This window comes from Cygnus olor, chromosome Z (assembly GCF_009769625.2).
Source record: "Cygnus olor isolate bCygOlo1 chromosome Z, bCygOlo1.pri.v2, whole genome shotgun sequence".
Lineage (NCBI taxonomy): Eukaryota > Metazoa > Chordata > Aves > Anseriformes > Anatidae > Cygnus > Cygnus olor.
Window position 1 is genome coordinate 25,035,194 of NC_049198.1, and position 27,051 is coordinate 25,062,244.

The window sequence follows — 27,051 nt, forward strand, 5'->3', positions numbered from 1 at the left end:
ATCTTAAAGTTTACACCTATTGCTTGGTAATACAACAGGAGATTAAATGCTTCTTTGCTTTTCCTTCCTGCTCAGAAACCAAAGCACAGTCTGTCCAATACATGATAGTTTATTACCTGCTGATCAGTTTACCCCATTCCTTTGTTTTGTGATTGCAAGTAAGTATTTTGCTGTCAATAGAAAAACTGAACAGAACTTTTGGTTCCCCAAATCTTCTCTCTAAAAGTACAGGACTTACTTAGAGCTAATAAAGACACCGAAAAGGACTAAAAACAACACAATTTTATTTTATTTTTTATTGTACTCACTAGAGAAAGTATATTTACCATCTACTTCAGGTGAATAAGCACAGTGCAATACTGCACTCGCAGATTTTACATTACACATCACATTTTGGAATTCAGTACAGTCACCCAACCTATGGTGGATCATTCCTTTGACCAAATCCATTGCCTGCCTGCCTATAGCAAAGCACTAGGTTGCAAAACTGTGGTTGCAACCAATGAGTTAAAAGTAAAGAAAAGCAAGATTGCACTTGTGCAGTCTTTGTGTCCATACGAGACACAGTATGCTGTAAAGTTGCTACAGGGATTATTTATGAAAGATAGAAAAGGTATTATCCAAATTCTCTTTTCCATCAATCTTGAACCCCTTCCATCTTGTTTTCCTTTTTGCTGTTGGGGACAGGAGATGAAGAGGGTGAAAAAGAAAGAGAAGCGAATGGAAAGGGAAAGCAAACAGAATTCAGGAGTGGTTTACTGTGTTGAATAAGAATTAAAGAAAGGACAGGGAAACTATGCACTAATGTTCCATATAAATGGTGTTCAAAGGAGTACAAGAGACCATTCTTCCCTCAGAAAACTCATTTCAAAAGCTTAAACACCTCTCTTAAAATCAAGCAGGAATTCTCACAGAAGTCACCTAGTCCCAGTAGAGTAAGGTTGTGGAAGCTCATCATATATGGTGAATATGGTGAAATACAGGCAGGTGGAGAATGGATGGAGAGCAGCCCTGAGGAGATGGGGCTGATGAGGAGCAGCCCTGATGAGGACCTGGGGATGTTGGTTGATGAGAAGCTTGACATGAGCCGGCCACGTGTGCTCACAGCCCAGAAAGCCAACCGTATCCTGGGCTGCACCAAAAGCAGCGTGGCCAACAGGGCAAGGGAGGTGATTCTGCCCCTCTGCTCTGCTCTCGTGAGACCCCACCTGCAGTGCTGCATTCAGCTCTGGGGCCCCCAGCACAGGAATGACACGAACATATTAGAATGAGTCCAGAGCAGGGCCACGAGGATGATCAAGGGACTGGAGCACCTCTCATGTAAGGACAGGCTGAGGGAGTTGGCTGTTCAGCCTGGAGAAGAGAAGGCTCTGAAGAGACCTCATTGCGGCCTTCCAGTACCTAAAGGGGGCCTACAGGAAAGCTGGTGAGGGACTCTTTGTCAGGGAGTGTAGAGATAGGACAAGGGCGAATGACTTTAAACTAAAAGAGGGTAGGTTTAGATTAGATATAAGGAAGAAATTCTTCACTCAGGGTGTGGTGAGGTACTGGCACAGGTTGCCCAGAGAAGCTGTGAATGCCCCATCCTAGGAAGTGTTCAAGGCCAGGTTGGATGGGGCTTAGAGCAGTCTAGTCCCTGCCTGGGAGGTGTCCCTGCCCATGGTAGGGGGTTTGAATTCAATGGTCTTTAAGGTCCCTTCCAACCCAAACCATTCTGTGATTCTATGAACTGATACAACTCATCTGAACTGCTCATTCTGGTCCCAAACTGGATCTGCATTTAGTCCTTGGATATCCACCTCTGTTCCCCAGCTGAAAGAAAACCTTGGCACATTCCTCTAAGTACTCCAATAAAATAAATAAATAAATAAATTCATGAATACTTTCTTACTCCTTCTGTAGCCATGACCTGAAAGAGACATGTAGGGTAAGCTATGAGAGTAGTTACATGGTTTATCTTGAACAGATATGCTCTTAAGAAGAGAAATAACACCTCCGTTATAAATTTATGTACATGCAAACAAGGACTCTATCCTTCCAGGTCTCGATTCATAAAGGCAGAATTAATCATTAGCCAGGCTTCAGCACGCACAAATAGTCACACGAAAGTCAATCCTCATTCATAGATCTCCTCTGTACAAAAAATTACTACAGTTTGAGATGTATTATTTTCTGTGCATAAATCTAATATGGTTCATTTTTGTATGTAATAAATCTGGCACAGAAATCCATGAAAATTTCTTTACAGTGGTTTCTGATTATACTGAAATCTCTAATACTATGATATTCCTCAGAGAGTCTGTCAGTAATGCCAAAGAACGTGTCTACATTTTTAACTGTGAAACTATATATAGTAATGTAAGGATATTTGAAAGCCTGTATACAGTGTCTGAATATTGAGTTCAAGCCACTTATAATTACACTGATGAAGTGAAACAGAAATTTGGATCAAAATTTGAATCATAGCAGATTTTACCACCCTATAACTAAATACATTGTTTGTTTTCCTTTTATTCTTACATAAAGAATTACCTTTGGTCTGAAGAGAAACCTATTTTTTTTTTTAGTGTGGAGGAAAGTTCTAGGATTCAAGTATTCAGAAATGGATTCCAGGATTTACCAAGCATATGACTGCCACATGGGCTTAATTTTCCCCAGAAGGTACTTTTGAGAGAATAAGTTTTAAAAATCAACAAAAGCTGGGTACAAATTGAACTGGAGGAAAAAAATGATGGAGGAAAAAAAACAACTTACAAATATTGTATTTGTCACAAAAAAAGTCTTTCCAGATTTGTTTTGCAAAATAAGAAATATTTAAGTGTTAAGAAATGTGGTGGTCTTTTGCTCCACTGCTTAAGATGTCCCCATGGCTAGAGGTAAAAAAAAAAATCAACAACAACAACAATAAAAGGAGTTTTATTACAAAACACTTTCTCTTTAAAGTGTGATTAAATGCAACGACTGATTTATTTTAGAACTGAAGCCTCATTTAATCTTCAGATCTCTTGGCAATAAAGACCACAGACATACACAATTCAATATATAACACCATCATGCTGACTTGTGAACCTATGCCAGCTTTCTAAAAGAAATAACTGACACTATTCAATCACTCAAACTCCTGATGGTATTTTACTTAGGAAATTGCACAGTATGACCATGAGTGGGCTGTGGGGGATGAACAAATGTTCCTGGAGCAGAGCAAGTGCTGCTTACAGGATGACAAACATCACCCTCAACTCCTTCTGGGTTACAGATTTTGCAGTCTTACTGCCTCCTCTTCCCCCTTGCTATCCTTCCATGCATTTAGTCCTCAGCTTTACCTGCAGACAGGCTTATTTCAGTGCATCAACATGAAGAGTCTGTACTGCCACCAGTGCACGGGATCACACCACAGAGAGCCAAAAGGTTAAAACTTCAAGAAGAGCACTGACACCACCATCTGGATAGGACAAGATGGCTCAGCAAGAAGCAGTAGCTCAGGATATTCTGATATTTCCAATAGGCTTTCAACTACCAGAAGCTGTGGCTGAATTGCTGAAGTCTCATCGCTTGTAGGTGGCCTGTCTCCTGAAGAGATGCCAAGTCAAGCCTGAGCTATTTGGTTTATTCAAGCCCTACCATGTGGAAAAATCAAGCAGCATCCTGTCACACCCTAAGCAATCTACAGTGCCTGAAGGCACATGATCTTCTCACCCAGCTGCTGTATTGTCAAGGGAGAGATAAATTTATTTTTCAGGAACGTACTGATACAAAATGGCAGATGAAAGCAAGGGACTGCCTTACAGCAGAACATGAGGATGACTCCAGAAAGGTCTAAATGAATAGAAGAGATTACTAGCTACAAAACCAAAGAACAGGAGTGTCTGTGATGGGCTTGCGTACATCTGGGACTGTTCTATATTATTGTTTGATAAAGTCTCATTTAACCCAAGGGCAGCACATCCTCAATGCATTAGGAACAGGGAAAATGGCTACATCTCAGCAAGTGGTCAAATAATGGTCCTTACCTCAACTCTCTAGATGCAGACAGAGTGCTATTAACTGTTTAATTCTTCAATCCCTAAAAACATTTATTTCAATTGTACAAATGCAGAAAGTCTACGCAGTGACACATTTGCCCTCTTTTCCCTGACTTTTCAAACAAGATGGTGTACTGTGTCTTAAAATACTGCAGTTTACTGAGAATTAGAAATATAGAGGCTACCACAAAACTAACTGAATGAAATTCAATAGCTTATGTAAAACCCCAGGAGCCATTTTATTAACACTATTTTGTCACTAATTCAACGATAAATTTCATTTTAATTTTAATCAAGCTTTAATGGATATTTAGTCTGTTCTGTTAACTGCTACAGAAAATGAAGCTTTTCTGCAAACTTCAGGTTGAGCTTGGCAGCTACACAATGTTTTCTCTTTGACTGAACTTCTCTTTGCCACCAGAGGGTGTAACCTGTGGTGTCCAAATACTGATCACAACTAATACCATCATACCAGTAACGCTACAAAAATAACCGTAAGGAGTCTTATGAATATTGTATAGATATTCTTACATGTCACCAATACCACCCATATAAAATGAGTAAGAAACCAAACCAAAGCCTCAAGACACTGTCAGAGTTTTCTGTTCAATGCCGCAACACCTGATACTGTACTTACTACACACAGGAGAGACTTCCACTATGGAAGAGAAACGCAAAAAAACACTTAGTTTTGTTGGCCACACCTTTTTTTATCTTTTTTATTTTTTTAATTTTTTTGGTGAGGACCTTAAATCTCTATAGACTACACATTCTGTTAGGTTGTGGCCTTTAATCTTTGTAGCAGATCTCTACTTCTGTTCAGAACCCTGTGGAGTTCTTATAATCTGGGCTCACCAGAACCCTAAGGCTGCCCATGCCAATTGGATTCAGGCTTTATTTCCTAATAACTGCTCATGATTCAATACTAAAAAGCATTTATTGATGGTGCTTTCCAACAGTGCAACAGTATAAAGAGTGTGAATGTGGTCTTTGACACGTTACTATAATTTTGGTCTTAAACTTACTGGCTTAAGCAATCCAAAGAACTGGGAGATTAAAAACAGAAAACAAAAGCACTTTTATCTATATTCCTATTGGTGCTTTTCCTAGATGGCTGCAAATCTGCAATTGTTTTGCACTGATGATCTTGTATAAACAGTATGACATTTACACTGTCCTGCACCAATCTTTCAGCTGTGTGCATGTTACAGAAAAAACACCAAATGCTATCTCAATTCCAAATCAATGTCAAAGCGGCTGTAAATGAAACAATATGAACTATGTCATTTTATTAATGAATTAAAAAAAAAAGAAATACATGTAACATTGACACTACTTCTTTTACAAAAATCTCTTGCACTCCAGGCTGAGCGCTTTTAAAATCGTGCTACTGTAAATGATACCTTGCTGCCAATACTAAAATATATGTTTTGATCAAAATACAAGGTAAGGTTAAAACACTTCAAGCTTTGTTTTTAAATGGTAAAGCTTCAGTTCTTCCAGAATCTATGAAGATTTCTCAGTTGACTTGATACTACCTTGCACAAAAACCTGTGCAAGGGACATAGTTTCAACCAACAGAATACTACCTATTAACTGTTTCCAAGAGTAGTTTTCCAATAATGTATTACAATAATGTATTATAGGCTTGTTATACTGAAAAAGGGACAATTAGAAATTATAGTGACTTTCCACATACCTTTATGCACAAGTGTCTTTACCCCCATGAAAGATAAAAGAATATTTAAAATTCTAGACAAAACAAGATACATAACTCCATCCCTAAAAAAAACAAGATTTTAAGGAAAATGGAAATGATAGGAAATATGTTTCACAAGTACATCTTCACTCCACAATGCTGCCAGCTACTCTTTACGTTCCTACCTCATACTGCTTTCTACCTCTTACTTCTACAGACCATAGATAGATTTCAATCCTCAGCTCAGAAAAGCCCAGAATTCCTTACTCTTCAAGCCACGTACTAAAGTATTTTTGAGGCAAAACATGCAATATAACCATTTGGTTCAGAGCCACTTTCAGATGGAGTGAACTAGGAGTAGATCACATCGAACGGCTTCTCATGCCACCAGATTTGTTTCAGAACCTGTTTGGGTGGATATGTGACTGGACTGAAGACACTGGGGTGACAGAATCACTGAATGGCTAAGGGTGGAAGAGACCTCTGGAGGTCACCTGGTTCAACCCCCTGCTCAAGCAGGGACACCTACAGTAGTTTGCCCATTACCTCTTATCCCATCACTGTACACCACCGACTTCCCTTCAGGTATTTGTAGACATTGAAGAGATTCCCCTGAGCCTCCAGGCTGAACAGTTCCAGCTCTCTCAGCCTTATCTCATAGGAGAGGTGCTCCAGTCCCTTCGTCACCTTGGTGGCCCTCTGCTGGCCTCTCTCCCATGTGCCAAGGTCCCTCTTGTACTGGGGGTGGGCAGAACTATACACAGAACTCCAGGTGTGGCCTCACCAGAGCTGAATAGAGGGGGTCACCTCTGTTGACACTTTGCCTAAGGCAGCCGAGGATCACTGAGGGTGTTTTGAACTATGGCTTGGATTACACCCCTCCACAGCACACTTTCTGTGGTGTATGTGATATCTCAGGTCCTACTTGCAGGCAATGTTTTGTTCAATTTATACTTTATTCAAGAACCACACATTTGCAAACCTTGTGACAGCTGAGCATAGGTCATTATCAGCTCTAAGTATGTCAGATCAGACTGGCAAGAGCAGTTATAGAAAAAAATACCCTGAACTCCCTTTGCGTTATAGTCTGTGCTGCTCCACAATATCACAGACTCAACTGTCATATCTAAGTTCCAGTGAATAAAAGGCATTCTCTACTCAGCAGCCCTACAAAAGGAAAATAGTCCAGCATAAAAAGGCTAAGCAAATGCAAAAGTTTTCCTGCTTGATCCAACATGCAATGATAATATGAGAATGTTTTTCAAAGAGGATGTGATCTATATTCATTTCTTAAACAAAGTCAGTAAAAGTGATGAAAATTAAGACATGGAAGGAAAACAGTACCTGCTGGTTGTTTTCATTAGTACATCGCAGCCTTTTTAGGGACACAAAGTGTCTTATCTTCCTAGCAACAGAAATAAGCAATTGTTACCACATCAAACTGTAGTGATACACTGCTATTTTTTAAAGCTGAATTCTTGATGCTTTTATGAAACAAGATACCAAAACCAACACCAAATGGCTGACTGAGCAACAAGCACTCCAGTGTTATAGCTATGTTTTTGTCCTAGGATATGTGATTCTTTTGCTTCTGCAGGAATTCACCTGCACATCTGGGAGTATAATTTGGCAACATACACATAATACACTGTAAAAGTGCAAGCACATACAAGCATGATCACAAAACAAGAGAATCATCTAGCTGATGATCCTTCCAGCTGATCAGTTAACAGTTTGTATACTGTAGAATAACTTCATAAAAAAATGTATTGTAGCATCAGCCTAAACATCAGTTTTTAGGTATCTAGATGAGCAACACTACCAATTGTTATGATTTTACAGTCCTTTTAGCCAGAGTAGGAAGACACCAAAATGGACAAACATGAGTAAAAAACATGGCCTTCTTAATTTTGCTTATTCTTTCCACATTGCTTAAAATCGGTAGTTCTATCATCACCCTGCTCCTAAATACATAGAGGTTCACGCCAAACTCTCAGATAGGGAAAGCAGAAAGAAAGACCCCCCCAAAAAACAGAAAGCAACTGTGCTCTGTACAAGTTAGTTACCCTCCTTGACCGATCACAGGCGTTATCCTCACATGCTGCTGGATACTGTCTCCTGATTTTCTGTTTGTGTAATAAACCCCTTGCCATTCCTAAGCAAACATACATAACAGAGACAGCGTCTAAGAATACTTAGCTTGCAGTCAAATATTCACTTATTATTACATAGTCTTTCCATAGTAAATAATTACATATTATTTCATGGTTGTATTTTTAAAATAGTGTAAAATGTTGTAATACATAGTTCCACCTTTAACAGATATTTGCTTATCAAAGGACAGTGCAAAATTTTTTCATATATTTCTCTTGTGAGAGAGTGCCCAATATTTACAAAGAAGTTTAGGTATCAGAGGAACGGAATTCTGGTCAAATATACGCAACTCACGAAAACAGTGTTTTGTGTTTTTAAACCTAGAGTATTAAAAACAAAGCAGTCTGGAAATCCAAACCACAAGCACAAGCAGAAGCTTAATTTTACTTACTTACCTTTCCTTTTTTAATAAATGTATTGATAGTGTCTGAAAGATCTGCACAGTTTTTAATGCTTTTTGGTATTTCAGTGAGTTCCTTGCCAATGAGCTCTCCCTTTTGATACCCCATCATCCGTTCAAAGGCTGGATTAACATACTGTCAAACAAGAAGAGCATACTTAAAACACAGTTACTTGCACATGACTGTCTAAGTATTTCAGGATGCACATCCATAGCCATAACCACACAGCCCTACAGTTCAGTGTTTGTCACATAAAAATACTATGCAAATGGAGAAACATTTAATTTACATAAGGAGTTGAACACAGAATGGGATATACAAACTGTTATCAGAAAGCACAGAAAGAGAACTCAAAAACCCTTTACTGTACAGGTTATCTAGTTCTGCTACAGATTTCTTTGTTGTTTTACCATAAGTAACATTACTTCACTGGAAATGATCATCTAAATAAAGATACAAAAAGAAAGGTCTTAGAAGTTCAGCAAGTGTCAACATGTAGCATCCAGAATTACTGCAGAAATATAGTAACAAAATTAAAATACAGAATTAGAAGAGAAACTACTGAGCAAAGATCTCTTTGGGGTTCCTGTCTTCAAATTCTACAAAATGATTAACTTTTTTTCTCCATACCTGAACAACATGATCTTCACTGGTTATTTCTATGGCTTCCTGACAATGGTCTAATGCTGTAAACACTGCATTACATGCCCTGAAATCAGTAAATGATTCACATTAGTTTTATTGTTAGAGTATTTTGCTTACCATAAATGCATTATTACACTGTACTTATCAGTAGATGAATCACAAACCAGAATGTCATTATGATTAAACCAAGTACCCATCTCCATTATAACTTTTTGAAGCAATTCATCTTCAGACATTCCTGTTGTTCATATGTTTTTCTGCAGATCACATTGTAAAATTGCTCATGAGTACTGCATCAACTTAATAGTATGTTGCTTTTTCTAGACATGCTCTAGAGAGCAGGAACTAACAATTAGCTATAAAAATAACAAATGGCTGTTACATTACAATAGAAAGTTTTGTGATCATTAAAGACAGGGAACAAAAAAAGTCACCACAGCACAGATACATATAAAGTTACAGCAAAAGATCTCCACTGTCAAAGAATCTGTAATGCAACATAGTAAGAGTAAATAATTGAAGCCATTTCAAAGTCCTAGTCAGAAAAATATTGCTTTTCTTGCCTCCAAGTAATAATTCAGCAACTTGATCTCCATGCTTCCTGATTTTAATTAGGGGCAAAATTAATCTCCACTTCCCATTTTTTCAGGACTATCTTTTAACTAACACAAGAAAACAAAAATCTTGCCCTTTTGCTACAGGGTTTAAATTGCTTATAATTTACACAGAATGGGACTAACATTAATGCAGGCTCCTAGCATAAGAAAGCAAACTATGGATATATAGCATATACAAAAAGAAACAACTCAGACATACCTGCTTTGATAGATGCCAGTACTTTATCTTTGATGTGGACTAAACACAAACTAATTATCTGCTATGTACTTCTCACTGCAGGTAGCATAAAGTGCATCATGCATAAACATCCTTGTTATTATCTAAAAGGGACATCTTGTTCACAGACTGCATAGTGGGGTTTGAATTAATACTGATGACCAGCAAATCATTAGCAGAGAAGTATTCTGCCTCCATATGAAGAAATACAAGACATTGTCAGCTTTGCTCATCATGGAAGTAACACAGAAACAAATAGAAAACAAAAAGAACTATAAACAAAGACATACACGTGCAGTTGTGTGGATGAAGATTTGTAGGAAGAAGTGTTGTATACAGAATACAACAGTAGTATTTCAGTTCATACAAGAAAAGGAGCTCTCAGTATAATTTTACAAAGGATGCTCTAGCAGTCCAAGCCAGCTCCATGGTGTGATTTTTTGCTGTATGAAACAAGTAATTTATCTCAGTGATAGATACTCATCTGGTACACCAGCAGCTAGCAACAGTCATTAAATAAACTTCCTGCAAGGAAACACAGCAATGTTTGCACTATTCAAACCCTATTTTTATCATTTGATCCGGCAACCAAGCCAGCAAAATTAAAAGTTCAAATGGTCCACGCTATTTCTGATTAATGCACACCTCCTACAGATGTCCAACCAAGTTGCATAACAGAAGAAGCAGAAAAGCTATGATGAGAAACAGTTTCTGCTTGGAATAGGACACAATTTGGTCCACTGAAATGACCTTAAATACTGCTTTCTCACAGAGTTTCTCTTGTATGTGAACACCTGAAATAACCTGGTTTTAGTCCCATTGATTAACTTTCTGAAAATATTCTCTCTTCCCTTCCATATATACAAAGCTGTACTGAAGACCTATTGAGACAGCAAACAGATCAGAGACCAGGAACCCAGTGGGATAAACATAACGTGCAACACTTCTTCACCCCATTTCATCAAACCACACAGATGAGAACAAATTGTAACCAAGCAGACTTACCAAACACTAGTTGTTTTAATTTTATGGTAAATTCACTTAGAGCATCTGCCTAACTGGGCAAAAATAGGAAGAAACCACCTTTTGCAGGATATCAGCTTTTCCACGTTACAAGTATTCCTTTTCAGAAAGTTTATCTTTCAGAAGACTACTTTATGCCCCCAGATGTTAGTATAAATGTTACTTGTAAGTGTTCATGTGCTTATCTGTAGATGAAATGCTTCTGGGGACTGACACTGTTTCCTTCAAATTTTAAGGTTTTGTTTTGTTTTGTTTGTGAGTGTGCGTTTTAAAATAAACTCACAGCAAAACATGGTAGCCGATAACAAATCATGTTCCCTGAATTTTAGTTATCTGCATTTGTAATTGATATCACTCATGTAGAGATGCTCAAACTGTATTGGCATGCAGTTCTTGAAATGAATTATTCCATGTGTTAAAGCAGGAAGTTTTCAATGAGAAGGATATAAAGTTTATTAGAAAAATAAATAAATGAAAACAAACCATACCACAAAAGACCATTGATACATTGTTAATGTCTTAAAGAAACAAAAGGATAATTTTAATTCTTCTATATTTTGGTAAACAGTAACTGATGGAAATGCCAAAAAGCTTCTACATACAGAATAAAAAGCAATGAATGCTGTAACACTTCTCAGCTAAGAAATTAAGGAGGCTATTTGCACAGACCTATGATTTCTTTCAGGAGTCTGACTTTGTACATTGTCAGACAACAAAGTTCTACAACTGGAACACTGGTTAAACCATGAGTAATCTTGAAAACTAGATCTAACATCTTGAAAATTTTCCTTTCTCTCCATAGTATTCTTGTTATTACAAAATCTGGTTTATTGGACTTAAACATAAGCTACAGGTTTTGCATGTATGAATGACATCTGATCTTATACATAAATTGGTGTTTCTCATCAATGATGACTTAATTCTGAAGTCACACATTTCACATTGTGTTTTCTACTGAACCAAGTCAGGACCACCGTAACACCTAATTAATTTCTAAAATTTCACTGTTGTTTTATTTTCTGCTGAGCCTTTGAAAACACCTATTAAAAATTGTGTAAGCCTGAATCCTTTTTTTTTTTTTCCTGAAAATTTTACTGTAATCTTATTTTGTATACACAAACACATTCACTTGAACATGAAGTTTCTAAAAATCTACTGCTTAAAAAGAAACACTGAATCTTGTAGAGAAGTGATAGTGTTCTCTGTCAAAGGAACTGGAACTCACTTTTGAGATCTAGAGAAATACAACTTCTCTGTGTGACAGCTTCAAGGGTTCTTTTTACATAGAGTTGAATTGCAAAGATATTTACATGTAGGTATAAGCACTTATATTAAATATAAAATTAGTCATATTAAGTGATAATGGAATGAAAGTCTTTAATTTCTTCTTACCTTAGTGAAATAAATAATTAGACAATTAGATATTTCTCACTAAAATAAAAATTCATGATCCTGGACTGTCAAGTCTTGCATGGACATGAAAGTAAAAACTCAGGGTATAAAGAGCTAGCTCAAGATGGTGCTCAGCTCAAGCTGTCAGGTATGACGTCTCACACACCTGTGAGCAAGGACAATTTTGTGAAAATGTCCTGTCCTGTAAATTTGCAGCCCTTAAATCTTACACACAGGACAGAATTTGTAGAACGCTACCCTTGCAATTAAGTGAGCAGAAATTGTTCTGCAGTATTTCTGTTAAAGGTTCTGACTCTGATGGTGATACCAGTAATGGCTGCTGTAACATTGCCAAATTCAACATATGTGCCTCAAGACATATGGACAGAAGCAAGTATCAGAATAAGGGATGGACATGTACTGCTTTTTGCGTGAAGGAAAGCTTTCATTTAAACTACCAATGAATGAAGCATACCAATGAAGCTTTTTGAGGGTACCAGTTACTAAAGCACTTAGATTTGTTACAAACTAACTGAAGAGCAAAATAAGGCTATAGGAATTGGTTAACATACGTGTATATTATGTATAACAAAGCACATACATGCATAGCTGGGAACGTAGACCAAACAATTTATGTTGTGCACACTCTCTTACACTTCTACATACCGTAATTTGAACTGAGATCGTACTTCCCCATGTTCTATTTGAATCAGCTCATTGTAACAAGCAGTTATGCTGCTATTCTCCATGAAATGCTGGAAAACAAATCAATAGTGCATGAAATAGACTGGAAGCTTTTAAATCTGTTATTCCTGTTCCTGCTTCTAAAACTCTAACCTGACAGCTGGCAACAGTCCAACAAAGGGCCACAAAAATGATTAAGGGACCAGAACATCTTTCATTTGAGGAAAGGTTGAGAGAGAGGTGGGACTGTTCAGGTTAGAGAAGAGAAGACTCAGGGGAGACCTCTTCAAGGTATCTGAAGTGAGAATGCAAAGAGGACAGAAGCAGCCTCTGTTCAGTGGTTCCCAGTGCCAGGACGAGAGGCAATGGGCACAAACTGGAACACAGGAAGTTCCTCCTGACACTAACTAACTTGTGAGTGTTGATTATTGGACTTGATGATCTTAGGAGTCTTTTACGATCTAAATAATTCTATGATTCTAATTAGGAAGCACTTCTTGACTGTGAGGATGACCAAGCACTGCCACAGCTTGCCCAGAGAGGTTGTGAAGTCTTCCTCCCTGGAGATCTTCAAAAGCCACCTGTATGTGGTCCTGGGCAACCTGCTCTGTGTGTCCCTGCTTGAGCAGGGAGTTGGACCTGATGGCCTCCATAGGTCCTTGCCAACCTCACCCATTCTGTGGTTCTGTACAAATAAAAAGCCTTAGTTGTACCTTTTGTGTTCAGGACTCATCTTTTCCATGGGAATGACTTTCTAGTCATTATGACAACATCACTAGTTAAATACAAAGCAAATATGAAGATATGCTGAAATCACAACTGTGAAATTTGCCACTTGGTGTTACGTATTCAATTAGAAATAGATAATCTAAAAAAAAAGCTCACAGTCTCAAACAAAAACAGTATAATTTGGATGTTTCATTTTGAACAGCAATGTCTTAATTCAGAACAGAAAAGGAATACCTTAGAGATATAAAACATTCATGCTAAAAAAAAATAATGTAATGACATGTGGCATTTCATCTGTTTTTCTGCAAATACTACATCCAAAACTCACAAGTTGTAGTAACTTTGGTCCACAAGTAACCTCACTGAGTCATCACTTTTGAATTCAGAAGTGCAGAAAAGTATATAAAGTAAGTAACGTACTGACAGCAGCAAACAAGATTTTTATATACTCCAGATGGAAATAATGTCCTTTACTTGTTAGGCAAAGGCAGTAAGCTTAAAGGTATTGTGTTCGGTCCATCTGAAATCAGAAACTTCATGTTCATCACAAAAGTACTAGTAGATTCTCTGACTTCAGCTAAAGTTCACTGTTCATCAGTAAGCTTGTGCTCCAAGGAGCTAAATCACTGCTTTATAAGTACATGCACAGAGTTTGTTTTTCACAGAAAATACTCTGTGATGTAATCAGTTCTCACAGTACAGCTGCATGCTGAGTCAAGAGCCAGCAGTCAAAATTGAAGAACAAAGAATGTTTTTGAGGAACCTGTGCTTCTCTCTTGTTTGAAGAATTATGTTTTGGAGACCAACAGCTTAATCCCAAGTAGCCAGCAAAACGTAAAAAGTATATTTAAAAATAACTGTTAACATTGGTCTACCTCATCCCTATAACGTTAAGATATTAAAATATTTCTATAACTGTCACTTTGCTTATTAAGCAAATAATTAATTTATTTGCTTAATTTGCTTATTAATTTGCTTAATTAATTTGCTTATTAATTTGCTTATTAATGCCTGGGAAACCAAAAGGCACAGTATAAAGCTGGTAGAAACTAGGGTTCAGATGATGATGTGTTCTTTGCAAAACAAAATGCCTGCAAACTTTTCTTCTACAGCACTGAAGATTTAGATTTTCACTTTTAGAGTGCTGTTTTAAAGTTTCAAATATACTTATAGGAAATTTAAAACAATAAAAATACAAATCTATCAATAACATACTATTTAAGCACTGATGGCTGCTGATTTTGCAAGCTAAATTTCCTAGAATGTATTAAAGGTCTTTTCAGTTTGAATTTCAATGTATTATCATTTACTGACAAAATTTAAAAGAAAATGAAGACATCATGTTGGTATGATTCAATGCCAAGGAACCAAGAATTGCAGCTAGTTGGAAGTGTTAAGCCTGCTCTTAACTGCTGTATATATTTTTCTGCAGGTGCACAGAATCTCTTTATTTAAGTTTGTAATATTAATATATTATTAACATACTAGTTCACTCAAACCTGAGAAACCAGCTTGGACCTGAAAAAAAGCAGACAACATTTCCTTTTTCTAATTTGTGCATATAAACAAGGCACAAGAAGAGGAAGATCTATTACCTCTGAAATACTAGAGTGCTGACAGTAATACCTTCTTTTTAAAAAGTTTCTTATTTATACAGTACATTTTTATTTAACTAACATTTACTTTTAAATTACATTTGACTTCATTATAATCAGATTCCACTGTCATCCCATACAGAACTTGATGCAAGCCACAAAATTAATCAGCTAATAAAAATGCATCATTCTTCTTGCTTAGCAAGAAGTACCAGGTTTAGCGTTAAAAATTTGCTTTGTTGCAAACCAACATGTTTTAAGAGTAACGGGTGAACAGAATCAACATTTGTTTAGAAAAAGAACTAAAGTTCAAAATGCAAAACAATTTGCAATTGAGCAACTGCAGAAATCAAGGCTTCCTCCTTTGGTAATTTAAGTCACAGTTTAAAATCATTCAGGAAGTCAAATCACTTACTTAACTTAGTCCATCCTAAGGAGGCCATTTCTATTATATTCATGAGACTTAGGGGGAAAGATCAGAATCATGAAGGTAATGCATTAACAAGACCATTAATACGCAAACACAAAAGCTATTAATGATACTAGAAAAACATTCAGAAGACATGTAATAAATTCCTTTCTTGAGAAGAAGGAAGAAAAAAACAGGGCAAACTCAGCATTAAAAAAAAAAATGCCAAAAGGTTCCTGAAATCTTTCTCTGGAAAGCGGTCATGAGATCTTTTAGTGATCCAGATGTGGATGAAAATCCATCTTCATTGATTTCATTAGAAGTAATGAAGTGATTATTCAAGTATACTTATAGTATATTACGTATGTACACATAAACGTAGAAAGATATTTCTGTAACACATGTACACACAAAGTTAACAGAACATTTTAAAGCAAAATAATCAGCTATTCATAGCATGAAAAAAACATTAGGGTTGATGCATTTGCAAGCATATCTCCTAAGTATATTAAAGGAGTCCTGGGAATTTTTACAACCTAAACCTGCTGTAAAAATTCTTTTTTTTTTTTTTCTACAAAACTCTAGAAAAAAGTGACAGACTAATTGGCTACAGGATCAGACACTTCATTAGTCAAGTTGGAGATGCATTTAGAAGACAACTATCACCAGACAGACCCATGTTTTGTCGAGAGAAGGGGTGGAGGAAGATGACGAAATAACGTGACAAACACCAATACAATGAATAGGGATAATGCAAAATAAAGCTACCAGAAAAGATGGACCGTAAAAATAAAATTAGTGAAGAGAATATAATTTTAGCAGATGTGATTTTACAAAAATCATTTATCAATTTTATTATGCTGCTGAGGAGAAGATCCCAGGAGATACTGTTCCTCTACTTGGAGAAGGGGGTTATTTATTTATTTTTTAATTTATATTTTTAAGTTTTGTTTTGTTTTGTTTTTCATATGGATTTAGGCCCTAGAAATCCCTAACCAAGCAGAAAAAAATCCTACAGCCTCCCCCCTGTGAAAATAGGATCTCTGACATCAGATATGTTTTAAAGGCTTGAAAATAATTCAAGTAGGGGGTTATTATATGTTGCAAGCTCCCTGATATATGTGGGACAGCTAGAGGGAATGGTTAGAGGCTGTACCCAATCTTCTCTCTTCACTTGCCAGAACAGCCATCAGGTGCAAAAAGATCCAACAAACTTCTATTTTTGTTGGAAGAAAGCATGACACTAAAAAGCACCTTAGTAGCACAGTGTCTCCCATGTCTGAACTCAATATTGCACTTGAAGTCATGATATGGCCCACTAACTACATTGTCCTGCATTTTTTTAAATGCAAAACAAGACTTGAGAAGCTAGAAGATGGTAAGCAACTGAAGCTATATTTACAGAGCTGCCTTTCTGCTCTCACCTACAAAGCTGTTTTAAGAAAGAGAATGAAACAGTTCTCTTCCCTTCTGCTTCCTGTACAGGACAACTTTTAATGCTGTCTTGAAAAGAGAGGGTTCAGGCCAACACAACAACCCAATTCAACCTCAATGAAAAAAAAAAAATCTTTTTCACTTCAGCAGGTGCTCGACTAGGCTGGTACTCCTTTTAGAAGAGGAATCCTAGCAGTCACAAAGACACAGAAATGTCCAGATGACTAGGCAGCATGTTGTTACATGCAGCACACATTAATCAGGGCACCACATCATTGTTTTTTCCAATGCATTCATAAACAAAACCCACCCACCATCTGCCCAGACCACATGGAATTAATCTCTCCACATCCCTACTTATTCTGGAAGGACTAGCTAGATCACAGAGTCTCTTATTTCACATGCTTGTCCAAAACATTATTGAAAAGAAGAGTACCCAATCAGCTGCCACTATTTTCTCATCAATAAATCTGGAACAGAAGCAAACGTCTAGTTTACATGTAGGATTCATTTCCACTTTGAGGAAAAAGAAGTGTCTGTAATTTACGAAGCAATCATAGGTACTATATTAAACATGTAATTTATCAAAGAAGACATACCCTATCAAAGCCTGCATTAAGAAGGGGAAGAACGGAAGTCTCGTCTTGATCAGCAGATCTATAAAATAAAACATGTTGGTCACTCAACATGGAAGACCTAGATGGTATCAGTTTGACAGTTATTAAAACATAATGCAGTAATAACAGTCTTACATAAAACACACATATAAAAGCATAATATTACAGAAGTTGATCTTCTGAATATGTCAAAAATGATACAATCTTCTTTTGTAGATTTTTGCAGCTCTGCTTCTACAACCTGAAAACAATTCCTATAGCAAACCTGATAGGTATTCTACAGAACACCTGTCTCTTCACAGACGCACAAGGGTGTTAGGAAAAAAAAAAAAAAAAAAAGCATGAAGAGAATAAAAGACATCCTGTCATAACTTACAAGAAAGAATCTAAAATAGTGTTATTAAGTAAAATGTGAAATGAGCTGTAAAGCACTGTTCAGCAGCAAACTTAATCTATTTCCTAATCTTGGCAGGAATATTTCCTCTTCTGCCACTCAATTTGCTAATACTTTAAATTAACTAGGAAATTAACAAAATTAGGATGGGTTCAGCAGTGCGTAGGAGTTTTAGCAAAGATGGGAAAGCTCTCTTCTTCTAAGGTAGTTGATAAACCATGTATTTAAGTCAATAAGAATTCTGCCTGAATTCATGGGGTATGAATTATCCGATAAGGATTTCAGGACCACGCTCTGCTGAGTTAAGTACAATGAAGTTAATGAAGTTTACTCCATTACCAAGTTCCCTAATAATCACAGTTTGTTACATGATCTAGTTATTTCCTTTAGAAAATAATACATTTTTTTCTATTCTTTCATTTTGGAAACTAACACATAGATGTCTATTTTTCCTTAGTATCCAAACCATTACATTATGATCCCCTGAAGACAAGGTGACATATTGCTCTATATAATTGGAAGGTTATTTAATACTTAAATAGGCCATATACATCATTTACCCATTTTAGGTAAAAATAACTAATAACCTTATTCTATAAGGCTTAATAATAAGATATCTTCTGTTATTAGATAACTATTTTATATAACGTTCTTATGGAGTAAAATAAAAATATTTCACAAAACAGAGTAAAACGTACATGCGAGGAACCACAGCAAGTATTACAGTGTGTTCTGATGGCTTTGTGGCACGAATAGACCTGAGAAAACAAAATATTCTGTTACACCACATGCTTTCTCAATGTTACTCACAACATCTTCGCAGACAATATAAACAAAAAACAGGACTGAAAGATGTTGCTGAATTTAGAAAATAGGATGTCACACTGCCAAAACCTACCCATCTTCACTTAGACATTTCATTTCCATTTCGCTACCAGATTCCTCCTATGTTGTGCTGCACAACATAATGCATCTCAGAGGCAACAGCTCCAAAAGCATAGGGCAGGAACCACAACTCCTTACATCTACTCTTCCTACCTAATACAGGTTTGCCTTGCTTACCTAGTTCATTTGGAGCAGATTGTCCTGAACACATGGGCTGAGAGATACAATGTCTATACAATGCATTTTCAGTACTCATTATCTAATTTAAACAAGAATCTCTTCCATCTTCTACCATATTTACCATTGTCTTTCTAGATATTGAAACATTTTCTTGAAAGGCTACAAAATATAGCCTTTGGGCATGTAAAAAGAAAAGAAGATATAGCAAATGCACATCTCTACAACAGACTATCATTTATGAAATGCTGAGCAAACAAAATTTCACCACTTTCACCACTTATTGATGAACTGAAAAAAGCATGACCAACTACCTGAAGATCACTCCACTCATCTTTCACTGACAAAAGATAATTCTTTTTCAAACATGTCACGCTTTCCTGAGTGAAGAGTCTTCATATTCATTTTTTGTCTTTTATAAGTACTTCCATAAGCACAAGTATTTGAACTTGTCATAAGGACTGGAACTGTTAGTTCATGAAGGACTAATACAGTATGGTGCATGGTACAAAATGCGTGCTAATTTTTCATTTCCATGTGTGCCAGAAGAGTGATGTGAACTTCTGTGAAGAGCTCTCAGTGCAGCATACCTGACCTAGTGGGCAAACAATAGCATTACTTTGAAGCCCTGCAGCTTAAAACCTTGCTGCAGTACTAACGTATGAACTTATCTACTTACGTATGTACTTACTGATGTTTGAAAAACTCCTGTTCTCAATGTCCAAATTTCTATTGTATTATATTTTTTTTCCCAGGGGGAGGTTGGTTTTATAATTATAAGGGTCACTTTTGTATAATATGCTTTGAAGTTCAAAAAAAGCATAAGGTTCTTTGGTTACCTGCACATATCTTCCCCATCAAAATATCTGGAGTTCCTGTGATCTATAACAATTATTTCCTGTTGCTTATCAAGGAAACATTCAAGTGCTGACTCGGGAGTCCGGGCAATACTGCACTTGTAACCAGCTCTGTCACAAGCCCACCAGAAACCATCGCTTTGGTTGTCTTCTTTTGCAAAGATCAGCAAAACCTGAGAAGTACGAAAAACAGCATAATCAATTTAAAAAATACAAAATAGTTCCCTGCATGGTGCAGACCTTAACTAACGGTTCTGTAAGAAAGATTGAGTCTGCATTGAAAGTGGAAATATTGGACTACAGATTGTAAAACAGCTGAGACAGTAGGACAACTATTAATAAATGGAGCAATTATCAACAGAGCATTAACTGTGTAGGACTGATATTTACTGCTTTCGAGTAAGCTGTGATTGTTCTGGATGTAAAAGTGTTAGGTGATGACAGGTTACCTTGCCTTGCTCATTCTCTGAGCATCACAGCTTCAGGAACATTACTCCTATGTTAAGGTGGTTTGGTCACACATGCTATCCAAATAGCTGCCAGATGATGAGTCTCTTCTAACTCATGTTCAAATTCCATCAGTACCCAGACTGGATGAGTAAATGTTCAAACACCACCACCACTCTCATATTTTTAATTACACATATTTTTAATTGTAAGGAGCTTCCTGAAATGTAACAGCCCTAATTATCACTCTTCAGGGACAAACAATTAACATAATATGGTTTTATGCACTACCCTGCCTTCAATGTACAACAAAATGGAGTTAAGCTGTATTCTTTCAAAACTGAAAAGAACAACAGGAATGGACAGGGCTGGGCTGCAGAAAAAATAATTCAAACATCACAATTGATCACTAACTATGCCACCATATGTGACAGATAAAGAAAAAGATTATTTTGATGCAAAAATGGTGTGAAAAGGAAAGGTCTCAAGAAGTCAAAAGTTTATCCACAGCTATTTGCATTGCACAGAAAAGCTGCAGCCTTGGAATAATCTATAATCTATGTTCATTTCGCAAATCAAAAACATCCCTGACTTCACTGAAATAATCTGTCTGAGTGAAATATGGCAGATTTTGCCCAAAATGCCCATGAAAAAGGCTAATAACCTTTTATTTATGCTGTTCTGTGTGTCTGTGATGTTACCACATGAAATACAACACCATCGGCCTAGAAGCTAGACAAGGTGACCATAACTTTTCTTTTATCTTGAGCTGTCTAGATTGTTTAATTCTAAACAATAAACAGAGCCATTAATGTTACTGTGGCAGGACTATCACTCAAGGTTTCATCAAACAGTGGTAGAAAATTAAGTGCTTGGAACTTCCATAGGTATTAAGAAATACATCTGAAAGTTTTAGTTTCCTAGAAAGAGTATTCTTAACTGCAGTTAACAATAAGCAGATTTGGGTTTCTGCCACTTGCCATCTAAGGTGACAGTTGTCACCGAATCTAATCCCTATCTTTTTCCAGCTATCGCAGTGTTCAAAAGCAGTTACATGGTTCTGCTGTAGACCTCTGCAGATACCTGGGCAAAATCTCCACCCTGATACAATCTTCTGTTTGTTTCCAGCTGATGTTAGCTTTATTTTGTTCCTGGTTTGATTGGTACAATGAGGTCAGCAAACAGGTTTTTCATTGTGTTTTTTTTGATATCTTCTTCTCTCAGCATTCTCAGTTTGGAAATAAAGGACTACAAAATTCAGTCATGTACCAGATGTAAGATAAAGGAGCTTAACTGAAGCACCTGATCCCCCACCAGTAGCTAAATATCAGTGTGCAGATCCTTCAGAGAATATTAACTTTAAAAAGTACCATTGATGTATTATTACCATACTTTCTCATGAAAATTTGTATGAAGTTTAGTGTAAAGAATTACACCATAACTATAATAACTATATAGTTATATAACTGCAATAACTATATAGTTATATAACATAACTATAATTATGCAAATATATTGCAAGATATATCCCCAAATCAATACAAAAATATAACAATCTGTATAAAACACACTGTCATGGAAAAGAGTTAATTTAATTTTTGTTTCTTGATGGAAAGCACATATCTGTGTTTTTGTTTGTTTGTTTGTTTGTTTGTTTGTTTTTTTGGCATATAATATGTCAGTTTCACTGTAAATAGAACATTTTAGTAAGCATTGCTCTGTCTTAGGAGTACCATGGACTTCTGCCGATGAAGTATTTGCATTTTTGGTGATGTACTGGAATTCCTACAGTGTTTTTGAGTATTTGTTTTGCACAGCTGCTGCATGTCTTGTTCCCACATTATCATACAAACAAAGAAAATGGACAGAGATCTACTTTAAATATCTCAAAATACAGCCAAGAGACAACAGCTGGGTACAGACACATGGTACCAGAAGGAAACAATGAGAAAATTAGAAACAGCAACTTAAGTAGTCATAAAACAAGTTATCTAAACATTTTTTATGTTATTGCAGGCATCCTAGCAAAAGAATTGTAATAGTCAGGGGGTTGCTCTTGTGACACCTGAAATTGGCATGGCAAACGGTTAAATGTTGGGCATCTTAATGCTTTGGTTGCAGCTCAACAGGTAAGATCATCAGAACAAACATGGTGCTGTGAAAGTGTTGATGACCAATGATTGTCTTAAGAGGGGACAAAATACAGTATTTGAATGGGGGACAGTGTTTTGTGGTAAAACAAAGTGGGCAAATGATCACAGGTGGCAGACATTCTACAGGTGTTTTCTGAAAGAAAGCAAGAGGTATATGCTAAGACAAGAAGGAAATGCACTTACTAATATGCAAGACAAGTACAGTGGGAAAAGAAGTGTAATTATCTCAGTTTCCTCATTAAACCCAGGAATGGAGAAAAACGCCACAGTAACCCTAATACACAACCTAGTTTACTTCCAATGTATTAAATGCTGCAAGGAGATGATGACAAACTTCACCTTAAATGCTAACATAAGCTTTAGGAGTGGTCATCACTATTATTTCTGAGTGTTGCCTCATCTCTCTCTTCTTTTCCAAACCCTTAACCTGTTGGTTGTTAGGGAAATCAATGCCACATTCATGGCTTCACTCTAATACAACATAAAAATAAAACCACAGTAGCTTTTCCATTGGTCATTGCTTTAAAAAACATCTAGATTGAATGTTGAAACATGACCTAGTCTGTCCTTCTCTCTCTGGCCTTATTTTAACAGTTATTAATGTTGCACATATAGATTGGTTTCTTGCTTTGCAAGGTTCTCCACAAAAATTGATTTTTATTTATATATATATATATATATATATATATATATATATATATATTTAAATCTTTGGTCTGGTTCACAAGTTAAGCAGAAAAGGTTTCAGTTTAATCCATTTGACTGCATGCCTGAATGGCATGCAATTCAGTTCCTTGGCCATTAAGGCCATCTTCTATCAAAGTGCCAAACACAAGAGATGGTTCAAGACTGTTCATATCCACCTGTTTTCCCTGGCTATCATCTAGCCTGTTTTACTGTTTTTTTCCTGATCTTTACATGATGTAGGGCACTGGCTTAAAAACTGTATAAAAAAGGCCTGCATACAAACCTCTGTCAGCCCTAGTAAACAGTTCTGCAAAAGGGTAAGAGAGCTTTCTTGTGTGCACTAACTGTTTACAACACACCTTTCTCCTGTGTCCTTGGGAGAAACAGCACACTTATATGTACTTTCTTCACAGTCATTTCTAACGTCTCACAACCAAACTGTGCCCATTTTCTAGCCTTGGTACGAAATCTAGGCAGACACATAAGCTGCACGCTGGGAGGGCGTTTGGAGTGTAGGAGTTGTTGTTTGCTGTGGACTGTTCTCCTCCCCCACTCCTATGTCCTGCAGCACCTGGGTCGTGATCTAATACATACCACAACAGGTTTGTCCTCTAACACAGATGGTCATAAAGTCTAGGGTGAAATCTATTAAATGGTTTATGGCGAGTCATAGTCACAACAAAGGTCACCTCCCAGACAAAAAATACAGGCGATTTGTTGGCTGGCATAGGTTCGGTCCCAAATGACAGTTTAAAACATGCACCAGCATAAAATGACCATTGCTAAGAGAAACTCTGGTGACAATTGTTTTAACAAACTGAATTAACTTATCAGACAATTAAGGACACAATTAAGCACCAACAAATAGATATTTAAAATGCGATGTTTAGTTTCTCTTTGCACTGCAGAGAAATCTGTAGCTCTGTCTTCAAGCTGGAAAAAAAGATTAGCACACATTTTTAAAATGAATGGATATGTGCAATCCTGGCACATATGTGTTCCACATAGGAAGTGAATTTATATAAAGTATTTTCCCTTTAGTTAATGTATGGCAAAGTCTTTATGAAAAACTTCAGGTAGGAGTTTTACTTAAAGTCTGCTTTCTGTAGCACGATTTGTCTCTTTACTAACGATGGGACAAAATAACATCCACACCTAACTAGATAACAAGAGGAATGTCAACCATGTTTCTAAACAAAAAAAAAACACAAAACAATTCCCCTTCTTCTATGATGAATCTTCACTTAATTTATATCATAACAGCTAACATAGATACTGTGATACTTTGGCAAATCCAATTTATACAAGGCAAACCAAGTAAAATGCTGCCAGAAACACTAAACATTCTTACTTAAGTATTTTCTTGACTATCTTACTGAAGATGATCACAGTCTATGGAACATTTTTCCATAAAACGTTCCACATATTTATGTAGAAATTCCTTCAAAAATGAAGACACTTGTTTGCTGAAGTCACCATTATACAGTCTTTTTATAAATAAGCATTTTCAACAGAGGAAGTCACAGTTAACTGTGAATTATACTTTATTTAGTATTATCATACAGAAAGAAAATTTTAAAGCTTTATGATATATATACATATGATTTTTTGACCTCAGAAACAGCATGTATCCCATATGCAGGTTTTTCTTCTTGTAGCCAGATATGAAAAGAAAAAAGAAGAAACAAACAAACAAAAACCAGAAAGGGTGACTGCTGACTAAATTTCTCTGTAATTTAGAGAGTCATCTGATCCAAGGCAAAAAGTTAGCTCAAATGAACTTTTAATGTTGCTCACAGGAGCAATATTAAAGACTAAGATGACATCATTTCCTATCATCTGAGAGCTCTAAAACACACTATACGCTAAAAAATAACTCTTGGCATCCATCTGTTTACAGACACAGGAACAAATTGTACAGAAACAGTAGCAACTATGGGTAAGAGCTGTTGCTTGTTAAACCAAAGTTCAGTGTTCTTGTTGGAACATGTGATTTCTTGCATCTGTGACCTATAAAAGCACAGTTCTTTGATCTGTTGTGCAAAACCCAGAAAAACTCACCTGGTACCTAAACTTTATAATGGTGCTCTCAGCTGTGCCATATCAGAACTCAGCGGTTTTTAACATTCAGATGCAGCTGTTTTACTTGCTAATGCACGCGCACACACACACACACAGACACAGACACACAGACACACACACACACACACACACACACTTGTACTGACAGGTCATATAAAATAAATGATTTGATGTTAATGGAAATTTGAGCACCTCGTCTGCCAATTTAATTTACCCACAGGTCTCTTCAAAGGCACTCAGATAAACCAAAACACCAATTATCCATCTCACTGCCCTTACACAAGTAAAATGAAAACATTATACTTAACCATGAGGGCTGAACCTTAATTTCTTCACCCATCAACACTGAATTGACTGTATCAAGAAACTGAAAGAACATCTTACCTGAATTGGATCTTGTGTCAGTCTCATGGGCCCAATTTGTACCTCTGTAGCTGAAGCCTGGTAAGTAAGAGTAATACAGATTTATTTTTTTTCAGTCTGGTTCTTAACAAGGTAACATTTTGCAAGCAAGAATGAAAGATCAGACATAGCCAGTAACAATCTCAAAGGAAGGCCAAATGACCAGCAGCCTTTATTTAGTTGCTCTTAAGTGGTTAAGTGTATCTTCAATGAACATATTTTACCAAACTCGCTATTTTGTTCTATTTTCCTCTAAGTTAAACATTGTAGGGCTTTAAATAGGGAAAAATCTAAACACCTCTTCCTTTCTCCTCTTTCCCCAGAACAGAGCACCTTCATTAAAAGGATTTGTATTTTGTTTAAGACTATCGAGAACTATTTTTTTTGACCAAAATTTGCCTTATTCATTTCAATGTAAGCAGGCCTCCAAGGTCTTGTAACAGATATTTGTTAATAATATTTTAGTTGTTTCGGTTAGAAAACCGAAACCTTGGCTTTTCAGACAAGATAACTTGTTTGGATTATAGATTTAAAATGGTTTTCCAGAACTGTAGCTAGTTTGTAGGAAAAAAAAACACAACAGCACATTGCTATCATGTGAGTCACGTCATTTTCAGAAGACTTGAGAACGTACAGTAATTTAAAGCTATGGCAAGAAAGTCAGCAAACATTGGCTGTAGCTGCTTTGTTGCCATATTTCCTAAGAGTTGGACTACCTTCATACTTTCTGTGTACTGATATATTTCAATACACTCCTCCTATACACGGCTGATTTGTTTCACTTCAGATCATTAATTAAAGACTGTTGTCAGGCAACTGAACAATACCTGCTCCCTCCCACACATGTATGTACTTAAGGAAAAGTCTTTGAACCCTTAAAATATCACTCCCCTCACCCTACAGAGGATTACTTACAAGTTATCAGTCTCTGAAAGGGCAGATTTTCTGCTTGCCTGATACTAGCTACTCTACAAAAGTGGTGTAGGTGAGTTAAAACAGTTGCTCTGCAGGTCACATATTGGAACAAAAACCTAATTGCAGGCACGTTCCCAGGACTTTCCCCAGCTCCCAGGAATCCTGGACCCTTATTTCTGCACCATTCTGCTCTGCATTGCTTGTTAGTTCAAGCCTTCCTTGTTCTTCAGTTTATTTTTTTTCTAAAGGACCATGGATAAACATTCAACATGGACGATGTTTCTTCCTCAGAGAATACAATAGCATGTTAATACTTAACATTGCCTGCGTATGAGACAGTGGAATAACATACAGCTATAGCTGATATGTTGGACTTTCACTCATCACTGGGCACTGATTCTTCTGAGCTCAATG

The 27,051-nt window shown here is 36.6% G+C and overlaps 1 protein-coding gene across 3 annotated transcripts in view; it reads right to left on the reverse strand.

Annotated features, from left to right (window-relative positions):
• The window catches only part of PDE8B (phosphodiesterase 8B), a 44,121-nt gene extending 18,318 nt beyond the window's left edge, over positions 1–25,803 (reverse strand). For all 3 annotated transcript variants that reach the window (XM_040541226.1, XM_040541224.1, XM_040541227.1), the window contains exons 1-9: positions 25,705–25,803; positions 19,934–20,124; positions 18,731–18,790; positions 17,621–17,678; positions 12,837–12,925; positions 8,907–8,985; positions 8,271–8,411; positions 7,788–7,876; positions 7,066–7,126 (exon numbers count right to left, since the gene is read on the reverse strand). In XM_040541226.1, coding sequence (XP_040397160.1) covers positions 7,066–7,126; positions 7,788–7,876; positions 8,271–8,411; positions 8,907–8,985; positions 12,837–12,925; positions 17,621–17,678; positions 18,731–18,790; positions 19,934–20,124; positions 25,705–25,731 — 795 coding nt within the window. In that variant the 5' untranslated portion in view covers positions 25,732–25,803. The remainder of the gene's footprint in view (positions 1–7,065; positions 7,127–7,787; positions 7,877–8,270; positions 8,412–8,906; positions 8,986–12,836; positions 12,926–17,620; positions 17,679–18,730; positions 18,791–19,933; positions 20,125–25,704) is intronic.
• Positions 25,804–27,051: the final 1,248 nt, after the last annotated feature.